The 25787-nt window shown below is 41.0% G+C and overlaps 1 protein-coding gene across 8 annotated transcripts; it reads left to right on the forward strand.

Annotated features, from left to right (window-relative positions):
• The first annotated feature begins 805 nt into the window (after positions 1 to 805).
• Positions 806 to 24139, forward strand: pecam1b (platelet and endothelial cell adhesion molecule 1b). Of its 8 annotated transcripts, XM_011484063.4 has the most exons (16): positions 806 to 1000; positions 1101 to 1136; positions 4829 to 5125; positions 5218 to 5499; positions 5583 to 5855; positions 7395 to 7658; positions 8170 to 8445; positions 8542 to 8820; positions 9873 to 9977; positions 10092 to 10122; positions 13103 to 13182; positions 18616 to 18669; positions 19700 to 19789; positions 21036 to 21092; positions 21865 to 21887; positions 23820 to 24139. In XM_011484063.4, the coding sequence occupies exons 1-16, from the start codon at positions 958 to 960 to the stop codon at positions 23919 to 23921; spliced, it is 2292 nt and encodes a 763-aa protein (XP_011482365.1). In that variant the 5' UTR covers positions 806 to 957; the 3' UTR covers positions 23922 to 24139. The 8 variants fall into 8 exon arrangements, 6 of the variants coding, with proteins under 6 accessions (XP_011482365.1, XP_011482408.1, XP_011482455.1 ...); XR_013656030.1 differs by lacking the exon at positions 13103 to 13182 and having other exon boundaries at positions 23820 to 23850; XM_011484106.4 differs by lacking the exons at positions 10092 to 10122; positions 13103 to 13182.
• The last annotated feature ends 1648 nt before the right edge of the window (positions 24140 to 25787 follow it).

A 25787-nucleotide genomic window follows, 5' to 3' on the forward strand; every position in this document is an offset into this window, starting at 1 on the left:
GTGGTCTTCAGTCAATAAGGTAAACTCAATGCAAAGAGGGCTAAAGAATCCCACTAAAGACACATATGGGGGGGACACATGAGGGGGGCGTCGGTTGGTTAGTTTTTTTAGTTTAATCCATAAATTGCTCATTTTATTATCTGTCCTTGCAGATTTCAATTTTCACACTTTAAAACAACTATTGTTACTATTGTAATTATATTGTATTGTAAGATTGTCCAGCTTTTTTTTTCTCTTTTTTTGGCCAAAAGACCGTTTCTATTGCACAAAGTGCTTTATCTAACCCTATATGGTTTTTTTTTATCATAAGTAAATTTAAAATAATTAGCCACAGATTGATAAATTAAAGATTTTTTGAAATTCTACTAAATATTCCATTTTAACAGTTTGAAACACGTTTTTCTTATTTATTTAATTCCAGTAGTTTCCCGTGAGATTCAGATTCAGAGTTTTTATCAGATTGTTTTTATCCCATTTCGGCTCCGCCCTCTCATGTCTAATCATGACACTGACAGAGGGGGAGTCCCCCTGGCACCTCCACATCCTCCAGGAGCTCCCACTTCTGTCTCCTGAAACCGTTGGAAGCGCCCCAGGAAGCCATTTTTACCTGCAGAGGCCCCGGGGCAGCCGAGGTCAGAGGTCAAAGGCCTGGGGCGCTGCGGCCCACGCTCTTTGGCTTCACTGTGACCGCCGTTACACGCACACACTCACACTTGTGCGAGGAGAACATTCCACAACAGCCGGCCCGAACATCCTCAGGAAACAACACTCGCTTCCTGTCAAATTAAGCCAAGCTGATGGCTGCTCGCTGTGATAACCGCCGCCGCTGACTGGCTGAGGTAAGCGCCATGATGGTGCCCGCTCCCGCCCAACACATAAACCGCCCCCTCCAGCTGGCAGCGGTGTCACACAGTCGTCGCCCTCCAGGACCGCCGGCATCAGTTTTCCTCCTACAGGATGGGTCTCCTGCTGCTGCTCGCCTCCACGCTCCTGTGCGGCTGTAAGGTCCCCCCCCCCTTCCTCCGAGGCCTCGCTCGCCTTAATCAGGCGGTGATTTATTTGACACTAACCTGCAGCTTCACTCTTCTCTCCAATCCAAGGTATCCAGTCTGGGATTGTGGCGAACGAAGATACATGTGAGTACAGTCTGAGATCCTGATTCCTGATTTTTTTTTTTTTTCCCCCGGTCCTTCAGTCATTCCGAGGGGAAAGGAATCGATCATTTTCTCCTGGAAAAAGCGACAGATAAAAGCTCCTTAGCAGATAAAAGTGGTGGAAAGTTGTGATGGGAGCGTGTTGGGGGGCAGTGTCACACGCCTCCCCAACCGTGAATGGAAGGTGTGAGTCAGAACAGCACAGCCGTAGCTACTACTGAAAACGTTCAAAATGTGAACATCTGAAAGAGGAGAAAACAGCAAAAACCCCCAAACTGAAGCAGAAATGTTTAAAAAAAATCAGTTTGGGAAAAAATATGTAAGCTGATAAAAAATAAATAAAAAAAAAGTTTGAAAATAAAACTTTGAAATGTCACTAAAACATTACTTTGACCTCTAATTTTTCCTTTAAAGAAGGTCCAAACTTTTAGGATAATTTAAATTGTTTTCATCTTTGTGGCACAAAGAGCAAGTTTAGTTACATATTTAATCCAAACAGAATTTTCTGACATTTTCTCAAAAAGAAAATCTCTGAGGGGATCCACACCCCCCATCAAAAAGTACTACACATGACGTTTATTAAGTATACATATAGCAAGTATACTTTAGATCATGTACGTGTAAGAAGTATACTGACTGAATACTTCAATACACTAAATTGGAATTTTACAATATAAAATGTAAACTTCCAGTATACTGCCTTTTTTTTTAGAATAGACTAAGTAAACTTGTAGTACACTTAAATAAACTACTTTTTGCTAAGATTAGTACCTCAAAACAGATTATTTTATTTTTTGTGTAATATTTTATTTTTATACATTTAAAAAAAATGCTTAGTGTTTGAATATCAAACTTTTGCACAAAAATTTACAATATTTGGAATTAACTAATCTTTAGAACAGGAATGTTTGAGTAATATAGTAATGGATTACTTTAGAAATATAATTTTATTGCTTGAAGGTTTTTAAAACCAGAACTAAAATATAGACTGTTAAAATACTACTTTATAATAATATTAAACAGTTCACGTGCACATTTTTCGAATTGAATTTTAAAAAAACGTCCTTATTGACATATTTTAACTTGAAAACCTTGTCTGTTTGTGTTATTTCACCTGGAATGAGGTCAAAGATTTTGGTGATTATTCTTCTAAAGTTTCTGTGGGTGACTGTGTTTAAACGTGAAGTTTAGTTTTTCAGGAAAATCTGCGTCTGTGATACAGGAAGGAAGGAAAACCATCAGAGCATTTCTCTTCATGAAATGTAGTTTTTAATGTGATTTTCCAACAAGCATTCATTTGATTTTGTCACCTTTGAGGCCCAAAAGATTCTGCAACTTCATGACTTCCTGTATGATGCAGGTTTAAAAACGAAATCTGACCTGAGCCAAGTCTGATCGGCTGGTAACTGCTATGTGTTTGCAAAGCCAAGTGAGTGTGACTGCAGAACACGCCCAGATCATCAACTACCACCGCCATGCTTTACTGAACTGTTTCTGCTGCCAATGCTTTAGTGGTTTTCTTTAAAGACCAAAATATTTTTTTGTGTTTGAAGGCAGGATTTACATACTTTGGTTGTTTTTGTAGATTATTTTATATTAAGAGGCACTTCCAACTTAACTGTGCTTGCTTGGTTTAACATTTTATGTCGTGGATATTACCTGTTTACTTGCTCTATGAATAATGTGACACCTGTGCTGTTTGGGACGGGGACTTGTCGCTACAGGCTACCCGATCTGTGCCCTACACTTCAGGCCTTTTACTGCATTTACTGGTTAGAGTATCTCTTGACATGTTAACAATCATAAGTACCTCCTGAAATGTTTGCAATCATGGAAACGTTTATTTTAAAGTTGACAAAAAAGAGAAAGGTTAGGGATCAGAATTGCACGATCCATACCACCCATGTCCAAGTGTCTTCTTGTTCGGTCTCATTTCATGGCAGTTGACTCCCCAGTGCGGGGAAACCCCCCCTAACAGACACATTATTCACAGTTCATTTTGCTGCAAAAGTGGCTGCAGTTGCCCCCGGGGCATCTTCTCAGAGAGGTATTCATGATGTCATTGAGATTTTCATTGTAATAACAACAATATAGAATAATAATTCTTATTATTCAGGGATGGAATTCAGTCGATGGAAACTCTGTGTCATTGAGGAAAACATAAATAAATGTGAACATGGAGTTAAACGGGTCGCACAATCGTGAAGGAGGCAAAACTGTCGGGAAATGTTACCAGGGTGCTAATCTACTCCAAGTAGCTTAAAGACCCACTTTCCAATGAAAACATTGTTTTTTTAATCATTTTTCTTGTCGCATTTTTCTGATGATGTAGGACTAAAATAAAGAAAATAACAATTAAAACTGCATATTTGAGGATTTTTTCATTCAATTAGTTAGGAATCAGGAGCAGACGAAAAAACGCAGTTGGAAAAAGCTTGTAGTTGTAAAATCTACAATTGGCTTGACAAGCTCCCTGCTCCGCTCCATTCTGATGGAAACACTTGTAGACAAATAGATCCACGTTTCCTCTTTGTTTTCCTCGTCTGAGCTGGAAGCTGGATCAAAACTGGACGGCTGGAGAGCTCTGATATTGCTCGCCATTTTTGTTGTACCAATAATGTTAGGTTGGGGGGGTGTGAGGGGCTGGAAGCTAGCAGGAGAGAATGTAAACAAGGGGATGATGGGAAATGACTGCAGGCTTACTCCATGCCAGCAGTCCTGCCCACAACTCAGAGGTGAATTTCTAATGAATTGCTCTGCAGAAACTACGCCCTAGAAAATTGCAGTTTTTTTTCGTATTTTTGCTAAAAACCGCATCATCATCATTAAATGACCTCTGGGAACGCTTTGAAAATAGACCAAAGCTGCTCTGAGCTGGATTTCTACCGTCACAAATCTTAAGATTTGCTCGTGTGACGTACTGATCGGGTACAGATCAGATAGTGACGGGACGTCAGACAACTGCCTTTCTTTCTTATCACTTTCTTTAACGTGATGGGGCACTTTCACACAGAGCTGTTTTATAAGAACCAGGATTTGTTTTCTCATAAGGTTTGCTTAATTTAGGTTCATTTAAATTTTTTTCATTTGAAAAACAAGTGAAATCTACTGAAAGCCAGGCAGGGTCCTGCTTCATTTCCAAATGAACCCTGGTGCTGTTCACTACAGTGTGAAAGCAAATGGACTCTCCACAGAACCAAAGAGGAGATATGAACCAGGAATAGGAAGTGATGTGCATTTTGAGTAGAAAAGAAGAAACTAAAAGAAGCTTGAAGTAGACATTTATCAGTCACAGGTTCAATACCCGGCTAATCCAGTTGTCGAAGTGGGGTGGAACAAGAGCACGGGTGGGTTCAGCAGCATTCCTGTTGCCTCTTTTAAGTGTGAGAATATCTGAGTTAGAATGGTTGGAAGAGCACTTTAATAGCAAACCAACTATTGAGTAAGGATAGACTTTGGACCAGCAGGACATTCTGTGTGATGTTTCCAGGCATTTTGGTCCAATCAAAATGAAAGCAAACAAAAGTAGGATGGGACATTTTTGGGGTTCCTCACCCAACTGAACTGTACCAGACTATCAAAGTGTAAAAAGGGTTTCATAGTAATTTAAAGGTTAAACACAAGGGTCTTCCCTTATCCTGAAAAAAAAAGATTCATGTCTCACCACCCTGCAGCGTTCAAGATCTCGTCTGTCACCCTGACCATCGAGCCCGCAGAAGAGGTGCCTCGGAACACCAACGTGACTTTGAGGTGCCAGACCAAGGTCCTGACCTCGGGTAACTTGGCTTTAACTCGAAAATACACCATCTTCAAAGAAAACAGAATAGTCCACACCAAGATGACCGAGTCCTCTGATGACGTCCTGTACCTGCTGCCCGAGGCTAGAGTTTCCAACAACGGCAAATACGTGTGCCAGTTAACCATCGAGGGTGAAACCTTGAGCAGCCAACCGAAAAAGCTCAAAGTGATGGGTAGGTCTGTTTACTCTTTTCTCCACATCAAAAGAAATTCAGAAAACAATTTCTCGCCATTCTTTTTACATTTGTGTCGAACCTGAAACCAGGTCTGTCGAAGCCGACTCTCCACCTTAATAGGACTTACCTCACGGAGGGGGATATGGTAACGGCCACGTGTTTGGCACCTGGAGAGACCGGTGTCTTCGGGTTCTACTTCTATGATGACTCTGTGGAACTCGGTGATGTTCAGACTGACTCCAATCGTGCACAGTCCACACTGCACTTCACTACTTTGGGTCTCCACAGACTTCACTGTTTCTACACCGTCGATAACATGCCAGTCGACGTCAAATCCGAGGAAAGCAACGAGGTCATCGTCACAGTCAGAGGTAGTCTGGGTTTTGTAGTTTCACATCTATACAGAGTGGATCCAAATTCCAAACCCTTTTTTTTTTTTTTTTTGCATCTGCAGGGCTTTCCATCAAACCAGTTCTGGAGATTTCCCCAGAGAACAACGTCTATGAAGGAGATCCTCTGAACATATCGTGCAGAGTCGAAACCTCAGGGCTCAACTCTGAAAATATTGAGGTCTACCTGAGCCAGGACGGCAACTCCCGATGGCTAAGCATGGGGAAGACGAACACCAAACACAGGATGACGGCAACAGGCCCGCAGCTCACCTTTGAGTGCATGATGACTATGGAGCATTTGAAAAAAAGTGAAAGAAGGAATGTGACCGTGATTGGTGAGTGGATTCGTGACCTCGGTAATGCTACAGACACAACAACAACAACAACAACCACCACCACCGCCGCTCGACGGGGAGGCATCGGGAGAATCTTTTATAGTTCACGCCGCCACACATCGCACGCTGCTTGGATGAGAGCAGCTAGTCTACTTATTGTGCTGGTTTTTTTAGAGGAGCGGTCCAGGACTGGGGTTCAACAAGCAGTTAAAATCACCTCCAATAATAGCAGCGAATATGTTTAGGTCGAGCAATAGTTTAAACAGTTTTCCGGTGACGGCAACATATCTACCAGATTTGTCAGAAATCACACTATGAGATTTAAAAGAGATATTAGGGTCGATGAGAAGTGAAACCTGGAGGAATGGAAACGTTGTTCCTTCCAGCCTGTTGGGAGACGTTCGGCGTCTGAACTACGTACCTGCGTTTCCTGCAGGAAAGCGACTCCTGCTTTAAGTTGTTTAAGATGAGTAAAAACGTTTCTTCTCTTAATGGGGTGGTTGAAACCTTTTCCATTCCAGCTTACAAAATGTATGTAACTGACCATCTGGATCTGTCACCCGCTGACTCGGCTCCTCCAAAGCCAGCTCCAGAGATAAAACACATTGACCATGGTCCTCCACCGCGATGGGCGTTTGGGTCAACTTTGAGTCAGGCAGGTCGAAGGAGGTTTTAGACTCTGTGGCCAGAGCCTCATGGTTCTGCCCCAGCTGTGTGGTGATGGCTTCTAGAGTCCAGCCAGCCTCCTCTTTTTTGGCCGATTTAGTTTTCTTTGAGGAGATTTTGGACTGTTGAGGGGCAAGCGTTGTTATGGCGGTCTTGTCGTGTCATTTGTAGACGGCTAAAAAGAAAAGATAGAAGAAAAAAACTTTGAACTACTCTATTGCCAAGCAACCAGAAGTCCCCCCTTCTTCGTTTTTCTTGTGCGTTTTGTCATTCTTCGATGATTATTGCAGAAAACATAAAGTTCTGTCTTCTTGGTATTCTTCTTAGCATCAACCACAGTTAGTCAAGACACGGGTTTTGGAGACGCTGTGGTGATATCAACGCCATGGCAAGTTTGGTGCAGAATCAATACTGCCTCCATATTTGGACCCACGGTGGGCTGGATCACCAGATTGACGTCTGGTCATCGCGGTCCATTTCCATTTCAAGGAGTGCCTGCACCGCTGCTGAACATTTTCTAACAATCGGACCGTGGCAGTGGGACAGCCGCAGATAATCAGTCAATTATGGCATTCCTGCCTTTCTACCACCTGCCTGCCACCGCACCAAATGTGCCCGGGCGGCCACTGACCAATGTCACAAAATCATCCAGTCACCTTAAAATATTAACTATTTTTTTCAAACCTCCGCGTGTAAAAATGTGACTGCCTCCTGATTACAAATGCCGCCACACGTCCCTGTGGAACTTGCTGAAAAACTTAAATTTAGGTATTTCTGGGATAAGTGACCATAATCTAAAGGAAAAAGCCGTCTTCCAGCGCTGCCGACTCGTGTCTTTGGTGTCTACGTCTTTAATTGTGAATCTATCCACAGAGCTGTTCTCCGCGCCCGTCCTGACAATGTCCCCGGCTGAAGTCTTTGAAGACGAGCCCATGACGCTGACCTGCAGAAGTGAAAAAGTCGCCTCGGAAAAGCTGAACAGAGCAGAGCTGAGCTACTACCTTTCTTCAAACCAAAGCTTCGCCTCCAATGGAAGTGGGGTGTTTAAAGTCAAGGCCCTGAAAACAGACCACACATGTATCGCTCAAGCAAGGGGCATCAGGAAAACCAGTAAAGCCCTCAAAGTTCATCCTAAAGGTGAGCCGCCGGGACGAACCTAGGTCACGGGGTCGTATGGCGGGTCGTACAGAAGAGCCGCTCCATCTCAGGGGGAGCACAGGCCTGTGCCTTGAAGCTTGTACGGCAACCTCAAGGGATATTATGACGTTATAATGATTGTTTGAGACAAAAATAGACAAATGTTTCCAAAGTATCTTTTTTTTTTTTTTTTTTACGTTACCTCAAAGCCTTTCTGCTTACAAAGCTATGTTGAAGACTGAACCCTTGCAGTCCTTCCTAATGCTGTTTGGAGTACAAAATGGGCCTGTAGTTGATTCCTTTGGACTGCACAGTAAAAAGATATCCTGAGTTGAACATAAATGTGTGTTTTTTTGTACTTTTGTGCTCAGGAAGTGACCAACTGCTAATATATTAATGAAAAACTCTGTACAGCAGGGAAAAATCACCTTTTGCTGCTTTTCTATTTGCATTTATGAACTCAGATATTGTCCAACGCCCCTCCCGGGTGACTATGTTTTTGCTCTTTCAGTTGCAGTTTCAGTTCCAAAAATCTCACTCCAGAACAAGCCGATCCTGGAGCAGCCCTTTCACGTCCTCTGTCAGTCGGCTGTGGGGAGTTTCCCCATCACCTACATCCTTTACAGTAACGCCACAAAACTGAAGGAAACCGTCGTCCATCTGCCCAATCAGACGGCTCTGTTCACAGTCGTCATCTACAACGCCAAAGAACTGGGAAGCTACAAATGTGAGGCACGAAACGGTGGAAAGAGGATGCAGAGCGAGGAACTGGTGATAAGCGCCATAGGTAGAAAATCCCTCAACACATTCATCTCATTAAAATGACTTTTTCCCTCCATGTTCTACATTTAGTAAAGAAACTGACCTTATTTTCCTCCCGCAGTGCCTTTGAGCAGACCGACTCTGACTGTCCTCCCTGACCTGTCAGACATCTCAGAGGGAGACCAGCTCAACCTCATCTGCGCGGTGAACGGCACTCCTCCCGTCACCTTCAGGTGGTACCGTGAGGGGGACAAACATCCCCTCCGCATCACCACCTCTGCAGAGACGTTCAAGGATTACGAAGTCGCCGTGGTTTCCAAGCAGCACAGCGGCTTGTACTACTGCGAGGCGGAGAACCGGGCCAGCATCATGGTCAGAAGCAACCCGGTTGACATAGATGGTGAGGCGGATTTGAGCTTTTCTCCTCAGAAACTGTTTTTTTCTGAATAATTTGACTGACTTTAGACATCCATGCTGATGTTCACCTTTAGAATCAAGCATTTAAAGTCAGAATTATTGCCTAATTGGCCAGATTGCCATCTGCTAACCTGCAGTCACAAAAAACAGGTTTGAAGCAAGATACTCCCACCTCTGTGTTTCACAGTTTGAAGATCATTCTTCTGTCACACCGAATATACAGAAATATTTTGACAATAACCTTACTACATAAATGAGTAAATTCTTCTCATTGTTTTTTTATTTTTTCACATTCTGCATTGGCGAATGTCAGAATGAAATGGTAAGTTTAAGGTCAAAACCAGAGGACGACGCTTTTTTTCCTCTTTTTGCTGTTTTTCTTAGTATTTGAACTGTTTTTTTTTTCTTTTCTAAGTTTCTAAGTACAATTTATCATCTGTGTAGATACGATTAGTCTGTTTAAAGTCCCTCTCCTGTCATCCGTTGATCCATTTTCAAAGAGTTCCCACTGGTCTTTTTATTATGACAATTATGACAAAACCCGGGTAGTTTTCCCCTCCCAGTTGCTGAGAGCTCAGAGCAGGGAGCTTGTGGCGTATTTTTTACGTAACTATTATTATCTTTTGCAAATAATCAACAACAAACAAATAATCTTTTTGCTCCTGATTCACAACAATTGGAATAAAGAAATACTCAAAAATGCTATTTCAAGCCTAAATTTCTCTACGTTTGTCCTCCATCATCAGAAAAACGCAACAAGAACATGTTACAACAACATTTTCATCAGAGTTGCTCCTTAACCAAGGAGGGGACATAGATAATTAGATAGTTTATCCCCCATTAGTTTCAACTGCTTTTTTTTAACCATTTAATTCAAATTCCTACATGAATCTGGGAAGTTGCTAATGAGTTTTTAAAACTGCTCTGTGAAACTGCTTGGAAACGGTCAAAAGTTGTCAGTTTACCATCCAGAGAGATCCAGTTGATTCGTTTCAGTTGACCTTTTGTCTGATCTGTACTTTTTTTTGTTTTTAGTCCGCATGGCGCTGTGGAAGAAAGCCATGATTGGGGGGATCGTGTTCTTGTTCATCCTGCTGGTGGTGACGGCCGGCTGTGTGCTGCACTACAAATCCAAGAGAGGTAGACAGATATACAGTCCTCCAGCAACTCAGCCCTGATTTGACTGTGAATGACAGAACACAGAGGTGCTCCACCTTCTACACCTCCCTTTCTTCTCATTTTATCCTCTTTCAGGCAAACGAGAAAGAGCTCCTGAGTTGTCAGTGTGAGTTTGTTTGCCCTTTGTGATGTTGTAGTGATTTTGTGTTGTGTTGTAGGGTTTGCTAAAAAGAACTATACAGGTTCTTTTGCTTGTTATTGCTAAAGCAGGTCACTTCATTGCAGTTATGTAAACGGATTTTCTTATTTTTATGCATAGGGACAGAGGTCAGACAAGTTACTTCAACCATGTTTCCACAAAACTGCACAATTCAAGTTTGTACTGAAAAAAAAAAGTCATTTGTCACCTCTTTATTAAATAAAGTTGTGGCTGAATGGAGACTAAACTAGGAACTTAACATTAGAAATTGTGCAGAAGTCAATATGTTAGAGGCAAATGAATGTTACTGGTAGTTCTTTTTGTGCAACTCCAAGTCTGTCTCAGTCAAAGGGAAAACTCTTCATTTGTGCTTCTTTTTTCCCTGTTGTCACAAACCACCACAGCTCCTCAGAGCTGGAACCAAGACAAAAATTTAGTGTTTGATTTTTTTGGGACACAGTATTAAATCTATAGGAGAACTGGACTGAGTGACTCCTCCCCCCTCCATACAAAACAGGAAGTACCCGCTGGCTCCAAGAAGCCAAAATCCCATTGACTTCTTGAAGAGCTATATTTGGTCAGAATCACTATTCTTACTCTGTTTCAGCATGTTCTGATAAACTTTTTTTTCATAATTGTAAGTTATTCAAGTTGTAAACTGACCAATCAGATTCCTCAATAAAAGTAGGTGGTTTCACGTCCAACATTCAAAACGTTTGATTGACAGGTTTCGTGTAGCCCGCTTGCTAGTGGCTAACGGCTTTCCAACTCCCGATTGGTGAGAGTGGTTACCATAGAAACAATGACCTCAAACCAAACTGGGACCAACATGACGGCATCCGTATTTCAATAAAATGCGTGACTCAAATCAAATCAAATCAAACTTTATTTATACAGCACTTTTTCAACAAAAACAAAACACAAAGTGCTTCACATTAAGACAAAACAAAATAAATAATATTAAAACCAGCACAAATTAAAATTAAAATAGAGCCCCCTCCCTAGACCAATGCACAACCCCCCACCCCTTTCCCACCTTCCACCCCCTAAACTGATGGGTGATGATTGACAGACGTAGCAGAAGCGCTTCTTAGATTTGGATAAACTCGTTCCTCCTAGCTGATGATACACGAACCATTTGAAATGATCACGACCTCCATCATTGTCCGTGATACCTGGGATTGACTCTGACCACGCCATTTTAAACGGGTTACCTTCTTCGTTGAGTTTAGTGATTCTCTGGTTTGGACTTGATGTTCAGAAGTAGTGAAAATGTAGAAGCTGTATCGTGAATTTCCGACATTTCCACCCATTTTTTTTCAATCAAATATGATCCAAGTTTTTTTTTCTTTTTCTACACCCAAATCCATGTTTTTATTTGTATAAAAAGCTTGGGCTTCATGTTAAACACTTGCTGAAGCAGCAGGGACGCTGTTTTTGGCTTTGTGGATTCAGGACTTCGTTCTAATTGGTTTATATTTTTCTGCCACTCAGCTTTGTCTTCTGTTTAGCTTATACTGTTCAGGGGTGGGGTAAATAAGGAAAAAAAGGGTTTCAGGGTGTGTGGGGCAGTAAATCTGTTGTTGTTGACTAAAGTCTTTGCTTAACCCCTTCAGGCCATAAATCGCTAATTCCCAATGTACCATTTAATCAAGGACTGTGCTTTATTTAGGAAGATTTTGTCTATATAGTTGTAAATAAATCGTAGAAAAAATTGGTTAATTTCAAATTGATTGACCAGCTGATATTGAAGAACCAATGATGTTGGGTTGTAAGAGTGCACCTATGCAGACTGGCTCGTTCCCCACTTCTCCTCCCTGTGAACCCAAGAATCTGTGGATCTCCGGTCAAAAAGAACGTTTCAGGTGTGCTGCTGTTTCAGGTTCAGACGTTCATGACTGTTTTCAAAAGAGCTGCTCCTGCAGCAGAAACATCAGTTTGAATTGGGCGCCACCATTACTGTGTTGGCCCCGCCCCTGTTCAGCAGCTCTGGTTCTGAACATTGAGCCTGAAAGCGGCCTGAAAAAGGCGAAGGGGAGAGTTTTAAACGCGCGTTTACATGGACTTTGTACTGACAGTGCACGGTGCAGAGGGTGGTGTGACCGTAGGATTCGTGACAACTGCTCTTAGATGTGGAAACAGGCCATCTGTGAATGGAAAAGTGACCAGTACTCGGACCTTAAGGCCGTGTCACAGCCACTACGATCACTTCTCGTGATACATGCGTAAACATACATCATTCATGAATGTTTTTTGCGTTTGTCATTTGTCGATGTACGCAGTCTTTTCGCAAATTGGGTTTTTCAGCTGTTCAAAATCTTTGGTTGGCTGAGAATTACACTGTTTATGCGTGTTTCTCACAGTCTATGTGCAATTATTACGTAGATCTTAGGCAACTGTGCGTGATTTTCGCAAGGTGCATACGCAAATTTGTGGTTTTCCACGACCGTTCCACGTTCATCTGACTGACTTTTCACGCGTGTACCACCGATGTACAGCTATTTATGATGACTAAAGCAGAATTAGCTGCAAAAAAAGCACGGCAAAGGCAAAACCTCACGAAGAAAAGGGTTGGAGGCCACTGTGGCGTAAAGGGCAATGTACGACTCCATCACCCGTACGTCAAAAGTGCGTGTAACTTACTTTATCCTTACAAGTACGTCATGATACCCTTACCAATCGTTGAGATACTCTACAACCCAAGTTATGACAAACTCCTTAACATTCGTTCATAACACCGTTTGCTAGGGTTGGAACGAATCAAACGTCTCAATCAAATGTCTTTTTTGTCAGGGAAAGCCAGCATCTGTTTATGTAAACAATGCAGTACAGTGACAACATGCAAAACTACCTGTATAGTTTATGAAGTCCTTCAGAAATGATGTGATTTTTTTTAAAGTTCTCTTCGCTTTGTGGCCGAGCTGACTTTATTCTCACTATTTCTCAGAAAGCCTTCAAGCCCTAAATCAGATGACTCTCTAACAGTGACTCTAACTCACGGCACAGAGGTTTATAAGTCAGCCTCAGGTAGCTGGTTTTACTTCTCTCCCATAAGTCACTAACAACCTCCATGACTTTTTAACTCCTTTTAACACTTCCTGTCTTCTTAAACGCATCAAACCTGTGGTGTGATGTTCTTCTATTGCCCAGCCTCTGGGGTAGTCACGGTATGTTTGGATTTATGGTAATCATCATTTTTTTAAGCTTTTCTTTCCTTGTCTGCGTTTTTCTGTGACTTTTATATAACAGTCAAAAACTTTTTGATTCAAGTCCAAATGTATGTTTTTTTTTAATAAATCCTTTTAGTAATAAAATCCAATTTAAAAATCTGAATATCGTGACAACCCTGCTACTTACATAAGTGACCAGTCGTCTGAAATGCATGCAGAGGTCATGTGAGGTTTTTGTCTTCACCTGAACCTCCTTTCAGACGTTCATTCTCTGTTTTCTTGAGCTTGCACCCTCTGAGTCGCCCTCAAAACTGTCTGCTTTTCCTCTCATGAGTTGTAGAGGCAGAAGAAGCCGGATGCTGCGAGCACACAGATGCTGCAGGATCTGCAGTTCAATGCTAATTCATACTCGGTTGCTGCAAAACCTGCTTAGAGCAGCCATTATCATCTTCTTGCAGACGCAGCGGCGTTCTTTGGTGACAAGGAGGGGAGAGCGACCAATGGGGCGCGAGGTAGCTTGGCGTCGCTACCTGCTGACTTCAGCAACAGGAGCAGCTGCAGTATTCCAGCAACAGTTTAGAGAGCGGACATTGTGAAGGGCGGTCACTTTCTGTTTTTAGAGGAAAAAGGAAGCTCTAAGCAAAGACTTTTCAAGAGGAACTCAAGAGACACAAACGTTGTTGATCGTGCAGAGCCGCTGCAGACTTTTTTTTGTTGGTTTTCATGAGCAGAACCCACTGCTCCCTCTCCCCTCCTCTCACAGGCTTCTCTTTTTCTGGAAACTAGGGGTGTGTATCGGGAAGAGTCTGGCGATACGATACCTCGATATTGAACCAAAACATTTTTTTTTCAAGAATTTGACTTAGAAAAACCTCTACCTGGATATGAATATGCCCTTCATTGTGATAAAATGGTAAAATTTGTTTTATTTAATGATTTCAACGCTAAGCACTGCAGCAGTATTTCATGTACAAGTTGCTTTTACCCAAGCTAATTCATCGTGCTTTTATTTTGGTAACTTAAAATATATTTTTTTCCGAAAGGGAACAGTCAACAAAACAAAATAGTTTTCAGTAATAGAAAAAAAATGAATGTGCCTTAACCAACAAGGTTCTAAAAGTATGATTGAGGAAATAGATTGCTGTTTATCCTCAACATTGCTAAATGTTCTCCAGTACTTTTAAACGGTTCACGTAAACACGGATTTCACCGCTCATTGACACGACGTTGGCCTTTTTTCAGAGCATCGTTCACATCACTCTGATCCGTCAGGTCGCTGAACTAGAATCTATTGCTGTGAAGTTCTGCAGAACTGTGGCCCGCTTTGCCGACAGCATTTAGTCTGAGGCTCCGTGCGTGACCCGCTGCACAGCGGCACTGCTTCGCTTGTTCTCATCTGAGCGCGCTGCAAAGCACCGCAACCCACGTTTTTATATGATACTGTCAGCAACATGGCACAGAGTTCTGGTTCGGTACCCATCCTGAGTAAAAACTAAGTGGTTCATGTCTCATAACAACAAAGCAGGCTGCTTTTTGCTGAGATCTTGTAGATGTTTTGTGCGGTGTAGAGCTGCTCAAAGAGGCACAGTGTGTTCTGCTGCCATTTAGCGGTTGGTGGTTAAAGTGGAAAACGAGACAGACGCTCATAAATAGTTAAACAAATATCCTCCTGACAGCATTTTAAATCAATACAAATATCGCCAGATCGATTTTTCCTTACACCCCTAGTGGAAACACAACAGCATGTGTCTTTGTCATGTCCACTCACTCACACGTTCTTCTTTGATTGTTGTATTTGCTTTGTGTAAAATCTCCATCTTCATAGTCCGTCTGCTGATCTTGATCTGTACATATCTTTACTGGAAATGTGTGTATATATTTGTGGTTGTTTTCTGGTCTGATTAGAGCAGAGGTTTCTAGAATAAAGATGCTGGATTTTATTTAGAAGTGTGTGTAGCGTTCATTTACTCTTCCGTTTTTCAAACTAGACATAATTCATGTTAGAAAACAGGAATCTTAAATGCTATTAAGTTATTATTTTTAAAAGAATGTGTGCCAGACGGTGCAACCATCTAAAGTCAAACTCATGAAGACTTTGGCGTCGTTTCATTTCCTGAAATATTTAACCTACAAAAGAGACTTCCTTGAAAAGTTAAAACAATAGAGTCTGCCAGAGAGTTCCTACAAAGGCGGGGTGCATGTTGCACGGGGGGTGGGGGGGGTGGGGGGTGCTGTGGAGGGTGGGGCTTATTTTGTTTCACTTTGAATGCCTGCAGCAGGTGGAGGAAATTAATCATAAAAGCTCTGGTGGAACAGAGTGTGAGATTACATTCTCTACTGGGAAGTTGTTTTTGCCAGAATGGACCGTGCAACCGCTGCTACATTAACAGCCCATTGTGCATAAGGCAGGGAAAGACTCTGTTTAAACCAAACAAGGAAAAACATCTACAATAGAATTAAAACGACCAAAAACTGCCTCGACATGCGCTGAAAACTTTATATTTCCCTATTTTTCCTCTGGATTAAAGAAACACAAACATGATTATAAGTGCTGTTGAATGCTGATTTACAGCTGTCACTGAAGCTTTTCCCCAACTGGGATTATCAAAGAATGTCAATCATCTACCAATCAGGTGTCATTTATGCTGGCTAATCTGCAAAAGTTGTGGGAAATCTCTGAACAACTTCATTCATTTTAGTTAGTAAAAATCCCCAAACTGAAGAATTTGAGAAACTGAAGTCTAATCAAGTTCAATGGGAAGAACGGGGTTAAAGGTCAGCGTTCAGACCAAGTTTGAGATTATTTATGCATTAATAACAACTGCTCTTACGGGTGGATCAAGATTGGTGAGCCCATAGAACAAAAATGTTCATGCAAATTTTTAATACTGGCATACTGGGGCACCACTGGGGCGGCCGATGGTGCAGCGGTAGGGCAGTCGACCCATGATCGTATTATTGCAGGTTCGATTCCCGCCTTGCTCGCCCATGTGTAGAAGTGTCCTTGGGCAAGACACTGAACCCACCTTGCCTCTGGTGGGAGGTTGGTGTCAGTGTTCGTCAGCGGAGCCGCATTCAGTGTGTGTGACTGGGTGAATGGGACTGTGACTGTAAAGCGCTTTGGACCTTCGAAAGAGGGTAGAAAGCGCTATATAAGTATACGCCTTTTACCATTTACCATGCTGGTATGCACGCATGGCATGCGCACTGACAGGTCATTGCAAGCACTTAAACAAAACGTATGGCTGCAGTAGGTGAGACGCAGGCACGTCGAACACCCTTTTTTTTTTCTTTTTACCCCCAAATTCTGTGATGGAGCCCCAGCCCCTTAGTCCTGTTTAAGTAATAAGTGTGTGGGCATCCCATGGGCGTCAGTAACAGGGTTGGGGTTTGTCACAGACATAAAGGAGCTCTGATCTGTTTATTGCAAAGCTGCATCAACATTTGTGTGTCATTCTGGGTTCCAAATGCTTAACAATGCAAACCTGCCTGACTAGACTTCTACATTCAGCAGAAGCTTTTATTCAAAGCGCCGTTCAAGCAAAATGTCAGAATCACACAACACTCATTAGGTGTTGTGCGTGTCTCACGTAGCCATTTCTACTGTTGTGCGATCCCACGTTTGTAGAGTTCAGCTTCATTTCTTTTGTGCATCAAACACACATTGTGAGCAGACAACAGAGTTCAGGTTGGACGCTGCTGTTGTGTTCGGGCGCTGATTGCTTTGATATGGCAGCCACAGGAGGCCAGGGCAGAGAGCCGATCAATTTTTTGTCATTAAAAATGTATTTTTTGCATTTTGTAGCAGTTTGACTGTGCATGCTGATACATGCATTACACTTGTAAATTTGATAAAAGACAACTTTCTGCAGAAAAAGTGGAGGTCCATAAACCAAATCTAAATACGGATGTTTGCAAGATAGAAATGGATGATGATGCTGTTATGTCAGATTGAGCAGTGTGTCATCAGCATAGAAAGGATTGAAATAATTTGGGAAGGTTAGAACTCAGAAACAAGGAAGGGCCACGTTTAGTACCCTGTGGAACCCCGGTGGAAAGGATGTGGATTTATATTTCCCTGCTAAGACCCTTACACTGAGGATCATAAGGAGGATAAGATGATTTACTGTGTTAGATGGAAGTGAGCAGCTAGAGAAGGTTAGGTGGTCATCTGTCATGACATCCAGATTTTAGAGAGCCATAATGATAAGAAACATTGGTGGAACATCCAAAGATAATGACAAGTTTAGGTTAATTAAAATCGGTTTTATACAGAAGTGTTTTAAACCCAGATGTGTTATTTTATACAAGCGACCTATTACTATGGGGACGGTGGTCTCATGAAAAACCCATGTTTTTGTCTGGCCTCAAAAGGGGGTTTGTGTTCTGGAAAAATAAAAATCAATCAATATTTTAAGGGTTTTAGAATTTGATGTAAAAAAAGCCTCCATAAACATGTTTTAGATGAAAGAACAGGTTCACACCACTTTTTCAAGGATAATAAAAGTGGGAAAAATAGTGGGTTTTTTAGAGAAAACACTGGCAGGAATAAAGACTTTTTATTAAAATAGAAAAATCCATGGAAAAACCTCCTGTTGAACAAAACCTTTAAACCTTTTTTTGTTCCATGAGGCACAAACGTTTGAGTCAGAGATGACTTGCACACATGTGAGCTCTGATGCAGCGGCCTGGTCTAGGAATTTGGAAAATTGTATTCAGCACGGTCACGTTTACGTCATTTCCTACAGTTCATTTTTCCTGCAGGACAATAGGAGTTCTCAGTAGGAGCAGGAGTCCTCGTCTTATGCACCACTTCCGCCTGAAATACAGACACAAGAACACAAAGGAGAGTCCATGGTGACTCCTTAAACAGAAATGTTACATTTGGCAACAATTCCTCTGATTTCTCAAATTGTGTAACAAAAAACTTTAAATATTCAGTAACTGTCTTGACGCAGCTTTATTTGAATGTAGTATGTGCTTGAAATTCTACTAATGTTTGGATTTTCTTGCCTGCATTTGATCAAAATGCCACCATTTTCTTGACATAAGGTTTGTGAGATGTTACTGTTGTTTCCTGTTATGCTACGTTCACACCAGGCTTCTCGCATCCAAGGATGAATGCCTGTTTACAAAGACTTTTCAATGAAAGTGGTCACTTGAATGCGCGGTGTGAACGTAGCTTTAAAGGAATGTTTCTCCATCCCAGCTGGTGCATGTTTTCAAGGCTTAGTGTCGGTTTGGTTTGAGCGCAGGCTGTTGAACTGACGAGTCCCTGTGTGTTTAACAGTGAGGGTGAACAGGTCAGCAGTCAGTGTATGGACCGAGAGAAAACCTGAAGCAGGTGAGTTTCACTGAGAAACCTAAAGTCCGTTTCCTGCTATCACCTGAAATCATTTCATACCTGTTTTAGTCCATAAAATAAATCTTCCTATTAGTGAAATTTGCAACTGAAGAGTTTTGAGGTCTGCCAACCAGTATTTACTCAAATGTGCCCAAGTCACGACAGAAACAATGGAATGAATGTGCATTTTCCCACTCATGGAATAATATTCCTCCAGAGCTGCATGTAATAACAGATCTGAACAGTTTGGAACCATTGACTGTAAATGAGAACTGGACTGAGTGGCGTTCCAAACCAATAGTATCCGCTGGGACCAAGAAGCCAAAGTCCCAGACGTCTGAATAGAAAAAAAGCAGCTGTTTACTCAGTCAGTCTATCTGTCAGAATGACCATTCCTGCTCTGCTACCTTTTTTTTTAATGTGTTATTGCTAATCCTCGTTTATTCCGTGATTTGTTTTCTGTAGTCTAAGTTATTCAAGTCATAAACTGACCAATCGGATGCCTCACTAAAAACAGGTGGTCTCACACTGAATGTTTGAAGCATTTGATTGACAGATTTCCTGTAGCCCGCTTTCAAGTTGTAGGGGGTGTGGCCAACAAGTTCACTCCTGATTGGCGAGAGTGGTTGCCATGAAACCGACTCGGACCAATCACAGCTGACTGACAATTTCTGGTTCCAACGTGGCGACGTCTGTACGGCGAAGAAATGGCGACTGAATTGACTTGATTTGGTTGGAGACCATTTTCTGTACACTCACTGGGTCAAATTCTCACATTAGTCACGTTACTTTCTTTATTATGAGGGTGTTATGTTAATGTGGATGTAATTAAGAGGAGGTTATTGTGAGTGTGTGAAAAGCATAAAGGGTGAGCTTAAGGTTTCTAACCTTTCTAACGGGCATAAACTGCTTTGTTAGAGATTTTTATTTATTTATTGTTGTTTGAGCTCTGTCGTAATGAATTTCTCTTTTGTTTTCACCTTTGTCATTTGCATATTGGAATAAATTAAAAGTATCTTTGTTGATGTAGACAACGAGGAGGACCACAGCACAGTGTCCAATGAGCCAGATGTGGAGTACACGGAAGTGGTGCATCCTCGCTCAGCAGAAGCTGCCAGAGGTAACAACGCTTTACAACCTTTAAATGATGTCCTCAATCCAGGACAAGTGTCTTATTAGGCTACAACCAGTAAAAGACACACATTTAAAATGGCAGGATCTCCAATCTAGGCCCCTGGGGTACCCCTACTTTGATAGAGGGCAGGGGTGGATTTAAATACAAGCATTCAATGAAGACTTTTTCCAAACAGCAGAAAAGGATTTTTACATGAACTTTTTTGACGTGTAAAAAAAAAAAACATAAACACAGTCTTCATATTAGATTTATTGCATTAAAGTACTCTGCAAAAACGGAATCTTAAGAAATTAAAAAGACCCTTGTTTCAAGAAAAATCGTATTTTCTGTTTTGCGAGAAAAATAATCTCAGCTAGAAAGTTTTCAATAGAAAAATAATCTCAGTTCAAGAAATAACCTGACTAGAATTATTGTTCTTAAAATAAGAATTCTTGATTTTCTTACCCCATTGACAGATTTTTATTTTATTTTTTTTAATTTTATGATTCTTTTTTTTGTTTCCAGGGGTCTGTTTTTGCAGTGCAGCTCAAAGGTTGCATAATATTTGTGTAAAGTGTCAGATTCCCATTTTATCATCCAGTAGGACCCAATTTGACTTTACTTGCAAAGTATTTTTACATTTTGCACTTTCTCGCTCATGGAAATTAAACAGAGTAATTTGAGAGGGAGTAACTGTATTGAAACATATTTTTTTAAGAGGGTACAGCACAATTCTGCATCACAGTAACAACTCGGAGGGGAAAAAATAGGATTTGCAAATGTTTTGAAAGTTTTTTTTAGCAAACATTTGCGTTTTGGCAATAGTTGTTATGTCAAATGTGTGAGTTTTTCTGTTTTGTTTTTATTAGACTTCTCCTCCACTCTATCCCAGCTCATCCAAACGACTCTTCAGTGCTTCGCCCACATTTCTTTACAGTTGATAAGACCAGCCAGCGCTTCCTGGGAGGGGCCTAATTACACTTAATTCATACACTCGCAGGTCGCAATAACTGCAGGAATAACGGCTGGAATTTTCAGCAAAGCCGTAGACCTAAACAGGAAAGGGTTGAGCTAATTGCACGTCTGCTTTTGACAGTTGCATCTTCTTCCTAGTTTTCTGCTCAAGGCCCCATGTGGGCCAGAGTGATCATTAGTGGTGGAACCTGACCCGTTTCAGGATTCTGTTGATCAGACATGAAACCCGCAGCACCTCCTGCTTTAGATCAACACTTGTCGCTGTTTACATTAACAGCTCCGCTGAGACGAGGGACAGACACAGTTTACAGCGAGCTTCAGAACTCCACACATGGTGAGTTTAACATCTTAACCAATCAATGTTTTCATATGTAAAACCACTCAAAGTTTAAATTTGTACATATTTTGGCAGTTTGGGGCTGAAATAGGGGACAGCGACTCCTTTTCCGCAATGTTTGTTATCGTCCACAGCAGTTGGTTTTCAAATTAAAACCCTCTTTTAATGGAAGAAAATAAAACAGCGTATACTTATATAGCGTCATATAGCACAGTCCCATTCACCCCATGCACACACATTCACACACACCTGATCTATGATGCTTAAAGATGTTCTGGGTATATATAAATCTGGAGCTTCATATCAAAAATTAAAACAAAGCAGCTTACAAGCTTAATGACACCACAGCCGAAGGTTTTAGTTTGTGAAGCTGAGGGCGCTTTATCTTTGTTCTGTTAAATCCCTGTGGGACTTCCTGTTATTACCAAACTCCGGGTTCCTATCAGACGATCCATCTGAACTTCTGAGTTTCCTGTTCAGAGGCAGAAGAATTGTGAGCCGCTGATGGACATCTGAGCAGCCATAGGCAGAAATAAAAGAGTTCTTGCTTTGTGTCTCGGTTTTATTTGTTGAAACAGACAATTATTGCATTTTTTTAAGATATAGACAATAATATTGGATCTTGTTTAAAAATCTCAACAGAAATTGAGTTTTTATTAATTTTAGATTGTGATGTGAGAGACAAAGCTTCATTTTTATGCTTCCTTGATTCAGACAGAATTACTCAGATTAACTTTTATTAATGAACTGCTGATGCTTTTTCTTGCAGGCCCTCCTGAAGGTCACGATTATGTAAGTAACACCCGTGACACACGGCACACCTGCTCGTTCTCTGATCAGATTGTAGGATCAGTTCACAGCAACAGTTGTATTCATGAATGAAATCCAAGTATTTAACCCTGTAAAGCCAAATAATTACATCAAAGATTTGACAGGAAATTTTTTTTTTAATTAAGTTGTTACAAAATTACAAAAAGGTCATATTTTATGAAAAAAATAATATAAATTAAAATACGTTGGGGGACTTGGTTAGTTTTTGCTCTCAACAATGTTGTTTGAGATGCAGAAATACTGACAAAAGTGTTGAGGAAAATAACACCTTAGACTGTTTACCCATGCATGTTTGAAAGACAGCACCAATTGTTATTTAGGATTGAAGTTATGTCTCCAAATTGCATAAAAAATGTGAAGATTGTTCCTGGTTTACACGGCATTTAGAGATCAAATTAAAAGATTTGGTTTTGTTTGACCTCACGTTCACACAAAAGTATTTTTATTAGATGAATTCAAACAGAAATGCTTTTTACAGCCTAAAGACTGAAATTAATAAACGAGTTTTTAAGCAGCATTTGTGCAAAACAGGTTATAACCTTGAATGCAGATTTCAGCAGTGTGATGCTGATGACCATAGAAATGGAATCTGTAGATGACAGCAACCTGAAATGTCTTTATATTTTTTTACATCTCCTTATGCTTGTTTTGTTTATGAAAACGTTTTCTGTTCTGTGGAGGACCAAATCCGAGTCACCTGAGATGAGTCACATTCAGTTTCCTCTACAGTGTAGAATTGTTTTCACTCTACTGTTTAACTAATTCATCTACAACCTTCTATTTCTCCTAAGTTAGAGGTAAAAACAGGAAAACACATAAATGATAAGCTGTTGGCCTAGAACCAATATTGTCTGTGATGCCTTTGGTTCTGACGGAGGACAAATTAGAAAGGAGTTCTGCAGAATCGCAGGAGTGGGGTCTTTTTTAAGCCAAAAGAAGCTCAAACAGACAAAGCTTTTCATGAAAATTGAGTTGTATGTTAAAAACACTCTTGGTCTGAATACAATCTGCAGTTGCAAACCCAGAGTTTGTCCCGCTTTCACTGAGCCTCAGCAGGCCAGTAAACCAGAGCAAAAGGGGGAAACTGCCGTCAAGGTTTCCAGGCTCAAACAAAGGCATCTGGGTTGGGGCTTCCTTCCCTATCAGCCGCTGCCATCAGTTCTGACCTGAAGTCACCTCCAAGCCCATCTCAGTCTGCACACCAATCACAGCCGCCAGGCCAGTCGCTGCAGCAGCAGATGTTCTGACTGTGATTCTGCCTTCGGTTTATCTTCTTGAAGAACAGTTGAACCTGTTTTTCACTCATGCTAAGGCTCCTTTTGCAAAACTGTGCTTTATATTTTGGGTAAAAACACATTTACAATGAAGTGCCACTCCTTTGATCCTATTGTAGAGCATTCCCAGTGGTCTTTTAGGTAGAACGATGCCGTTAGCCCATAAAAAATCCTGTGTCGTTTTCTAGGACATAGTTTCTGCAGAGTGGTAGGAGTCCATTAGAAATTGCCTTTGAGTTGACGAGGAGAGACCTGCGCCCCCCCCTTTTCCCTCCCCGTCACTGAGAGCTCTCTGTTTTTTACTCTCTCCCGCTAGCTACGTCTACGTCACAAATAGGAGATCTTTTTCAAACTGCATTTATTTCGTCTGCTCCTGATTCACAGCGATTTGAATAAAGAAATAATCAGATATGCAATTTTGAGCTTAATTTTCCCTGATGTATGTCCTCAGTCATCAGAAAAATGCCACAAGAAGACGTGAAAAACCCCAGAATCCAAATGCTCCATCAGAGACGGTCCTTATGCTGGCAAACTGTGCCACACTGATCTCACAAACCCAAACGTTTTGCTTTGTTTTACAGTCGACCATATTTAGCTCTTTGGCTTTGTGTGTCTGCAGGGTTCAGTAGAGTATGCTGAGCTCAATGGAGAACAGCCAGAGACGGGTCAGAACCACTCAGATCCAAACAGGTACTCTGACCTGCCAGAGCCGGTGGACTAGACAAGACCTTAGTTTTCTTTCTTAACCTTCTGTCACTGTGCTGTTTTCATTTTTTGGGTTTGATTTGTTTCTGTTCTGTTTTGTTCTGTTTTTTTTTTTACCACAAAAAGCTCCTGGCAGCTCAACTGCTGTAAATATCTTGTCTTAATAAAGTTCAGTCAAACATGAGCAATTTTGCTTTTTTAATTAAAAATAAAACTTGAAGCGCAAAAAAAAAACAGCTCTGTGATTTTTTAAAGAATAGAAAAAAAACAAAGTTTAATCTTTCAATGAGAGTTTTTTTTCATTTGTATTAAAGGGATTTTATTTGATGTGTCAGGATTACAAACTGAATTCTTCTTTGTGTCATTAAGAGAGCCAGACTGCAGCAATTTATCAACAAAAAAAATTAACAACAAAAAATCCATCCCAAAAAAGAAAAAAACTGCTATTATCAAACCATATGTTCAAGTCTGACCTGAAAATGCAAACGTGTTGATGTCATAAGATTGAATGTCGGGTTGTTTTGAAGTCCGATTTGGTTTCCAGGAATGTTCGTGCTCCAGGAACAAAGACATTCCAGCTGCTGACAACAAACACAAAGCAGTTTAACTCCAGTGATGGAGACTGGACATGACAATGGGAGGAAGACTGGGGAAAGCCAAACACATTTGGGCTTGGAGGACTCCCTTCTTTGGTGACTGCTTCTTCCCTGAACTGTTGCTTTGACGTGTGTTCGCCACCAGAGGGCGGCATTGTTCCTGTAACTACACTTTTCTTCCTCAAATGGTTTGCTACAGCAGTGTTTTTCAACCAGTGTGCCGCGGCACACTAGTGTGCCGTGGGAGATGGTCAAGTGTGCCATGGGAAATTGCCCTCATTAACTGAAAAATTAAACATTTCCCATCTCCAGGATTTCAGCTCTGTGTTCATCCAAACAGGCCCTGATAAAACACTGAGGAGTTAGGAATATAAAAGATCGTAAAATACTTTTTCTTTGCGTTTATTTTATTTTATTAAAGACATTTTGATAAGAATGACGTACCGCGATTCAACTGCAACTCCGGCTGTATTTTGGAAAAGTCCCGCCCCTTTAACTGTCTCCACCAATCATTCTTGGGGAGCTTAATCACATGTCATAAATCTGACCAATCAGAAGTGGTTAAAGTCTTCACTTCCTTGTCCCGAAAGTCGCTCAGTTCTAACAAAAATACCAGCTAAAGCTCGTCTTTATCGGTGCAGCTTTCCACAAAATCGGATGTCAGACAGTGGAACAAGTGAACAAAACAAGGAAGCTCAGAGACGCGATCTCCGCCGGCCGTTTAATGCACTACATCTCCCATGATGCATTGGGTTGTGAGAGTGACAGCGCTCAAGGAGATCTGTTGTTAAACGTCTTGAAATCAACGAACACACATCAAACTGTTTTTACATCTTCTAACTTAACTTTTATTGCATCTTTTAGAAAAAAACAGCTGCAGTTTCAAGCTTTTTCTGCAACAATTATCTAAAAAATGCATGTGAGATTGTGGAGGGACTGTAGATCAATACAGACTATGAGTTTCTCCGTTTTTTTTTTTTTTTAATTTTTGGATCCTGGTGTGCCGCGGGATTTTTTTTAAGGTTAAAGTGTGCCGTGGCTCAGAAAAGGTTGAAAAACACTGTGCTACAGGAACCATTTTATAACAGAACACATAAAAAATATCATAAAACACATTTTCCATGGAAAATCAAGGAAAATCTAAACGGTTTCTATTCAATATCATAATTAAAACAAATCTGACCCATTTTTAAAAAAAATCAAGAATGTTAATTTTTCATTCAGATGCCTGAAAATACAAGGACATTTGAATGTTTCTATAAAGGCCAAGCATTTATTAAGGTACG

Source organism: Oryzias latipes, chromosome 1 (assembly GCF_053564925.1).
Source record: "Oryzias latipes strain Hd-rR chromosome 1, Olatipes_Hd-rR_3.1".
In the NCBI taxonomy this organism is placed as follows: domain Eukaryota; kingdom Metazoa; phylum Chordata; class Actinopteri; order Beloniformes; family Adrianichthyidae; genus Oryzias; species Oryzias latipes.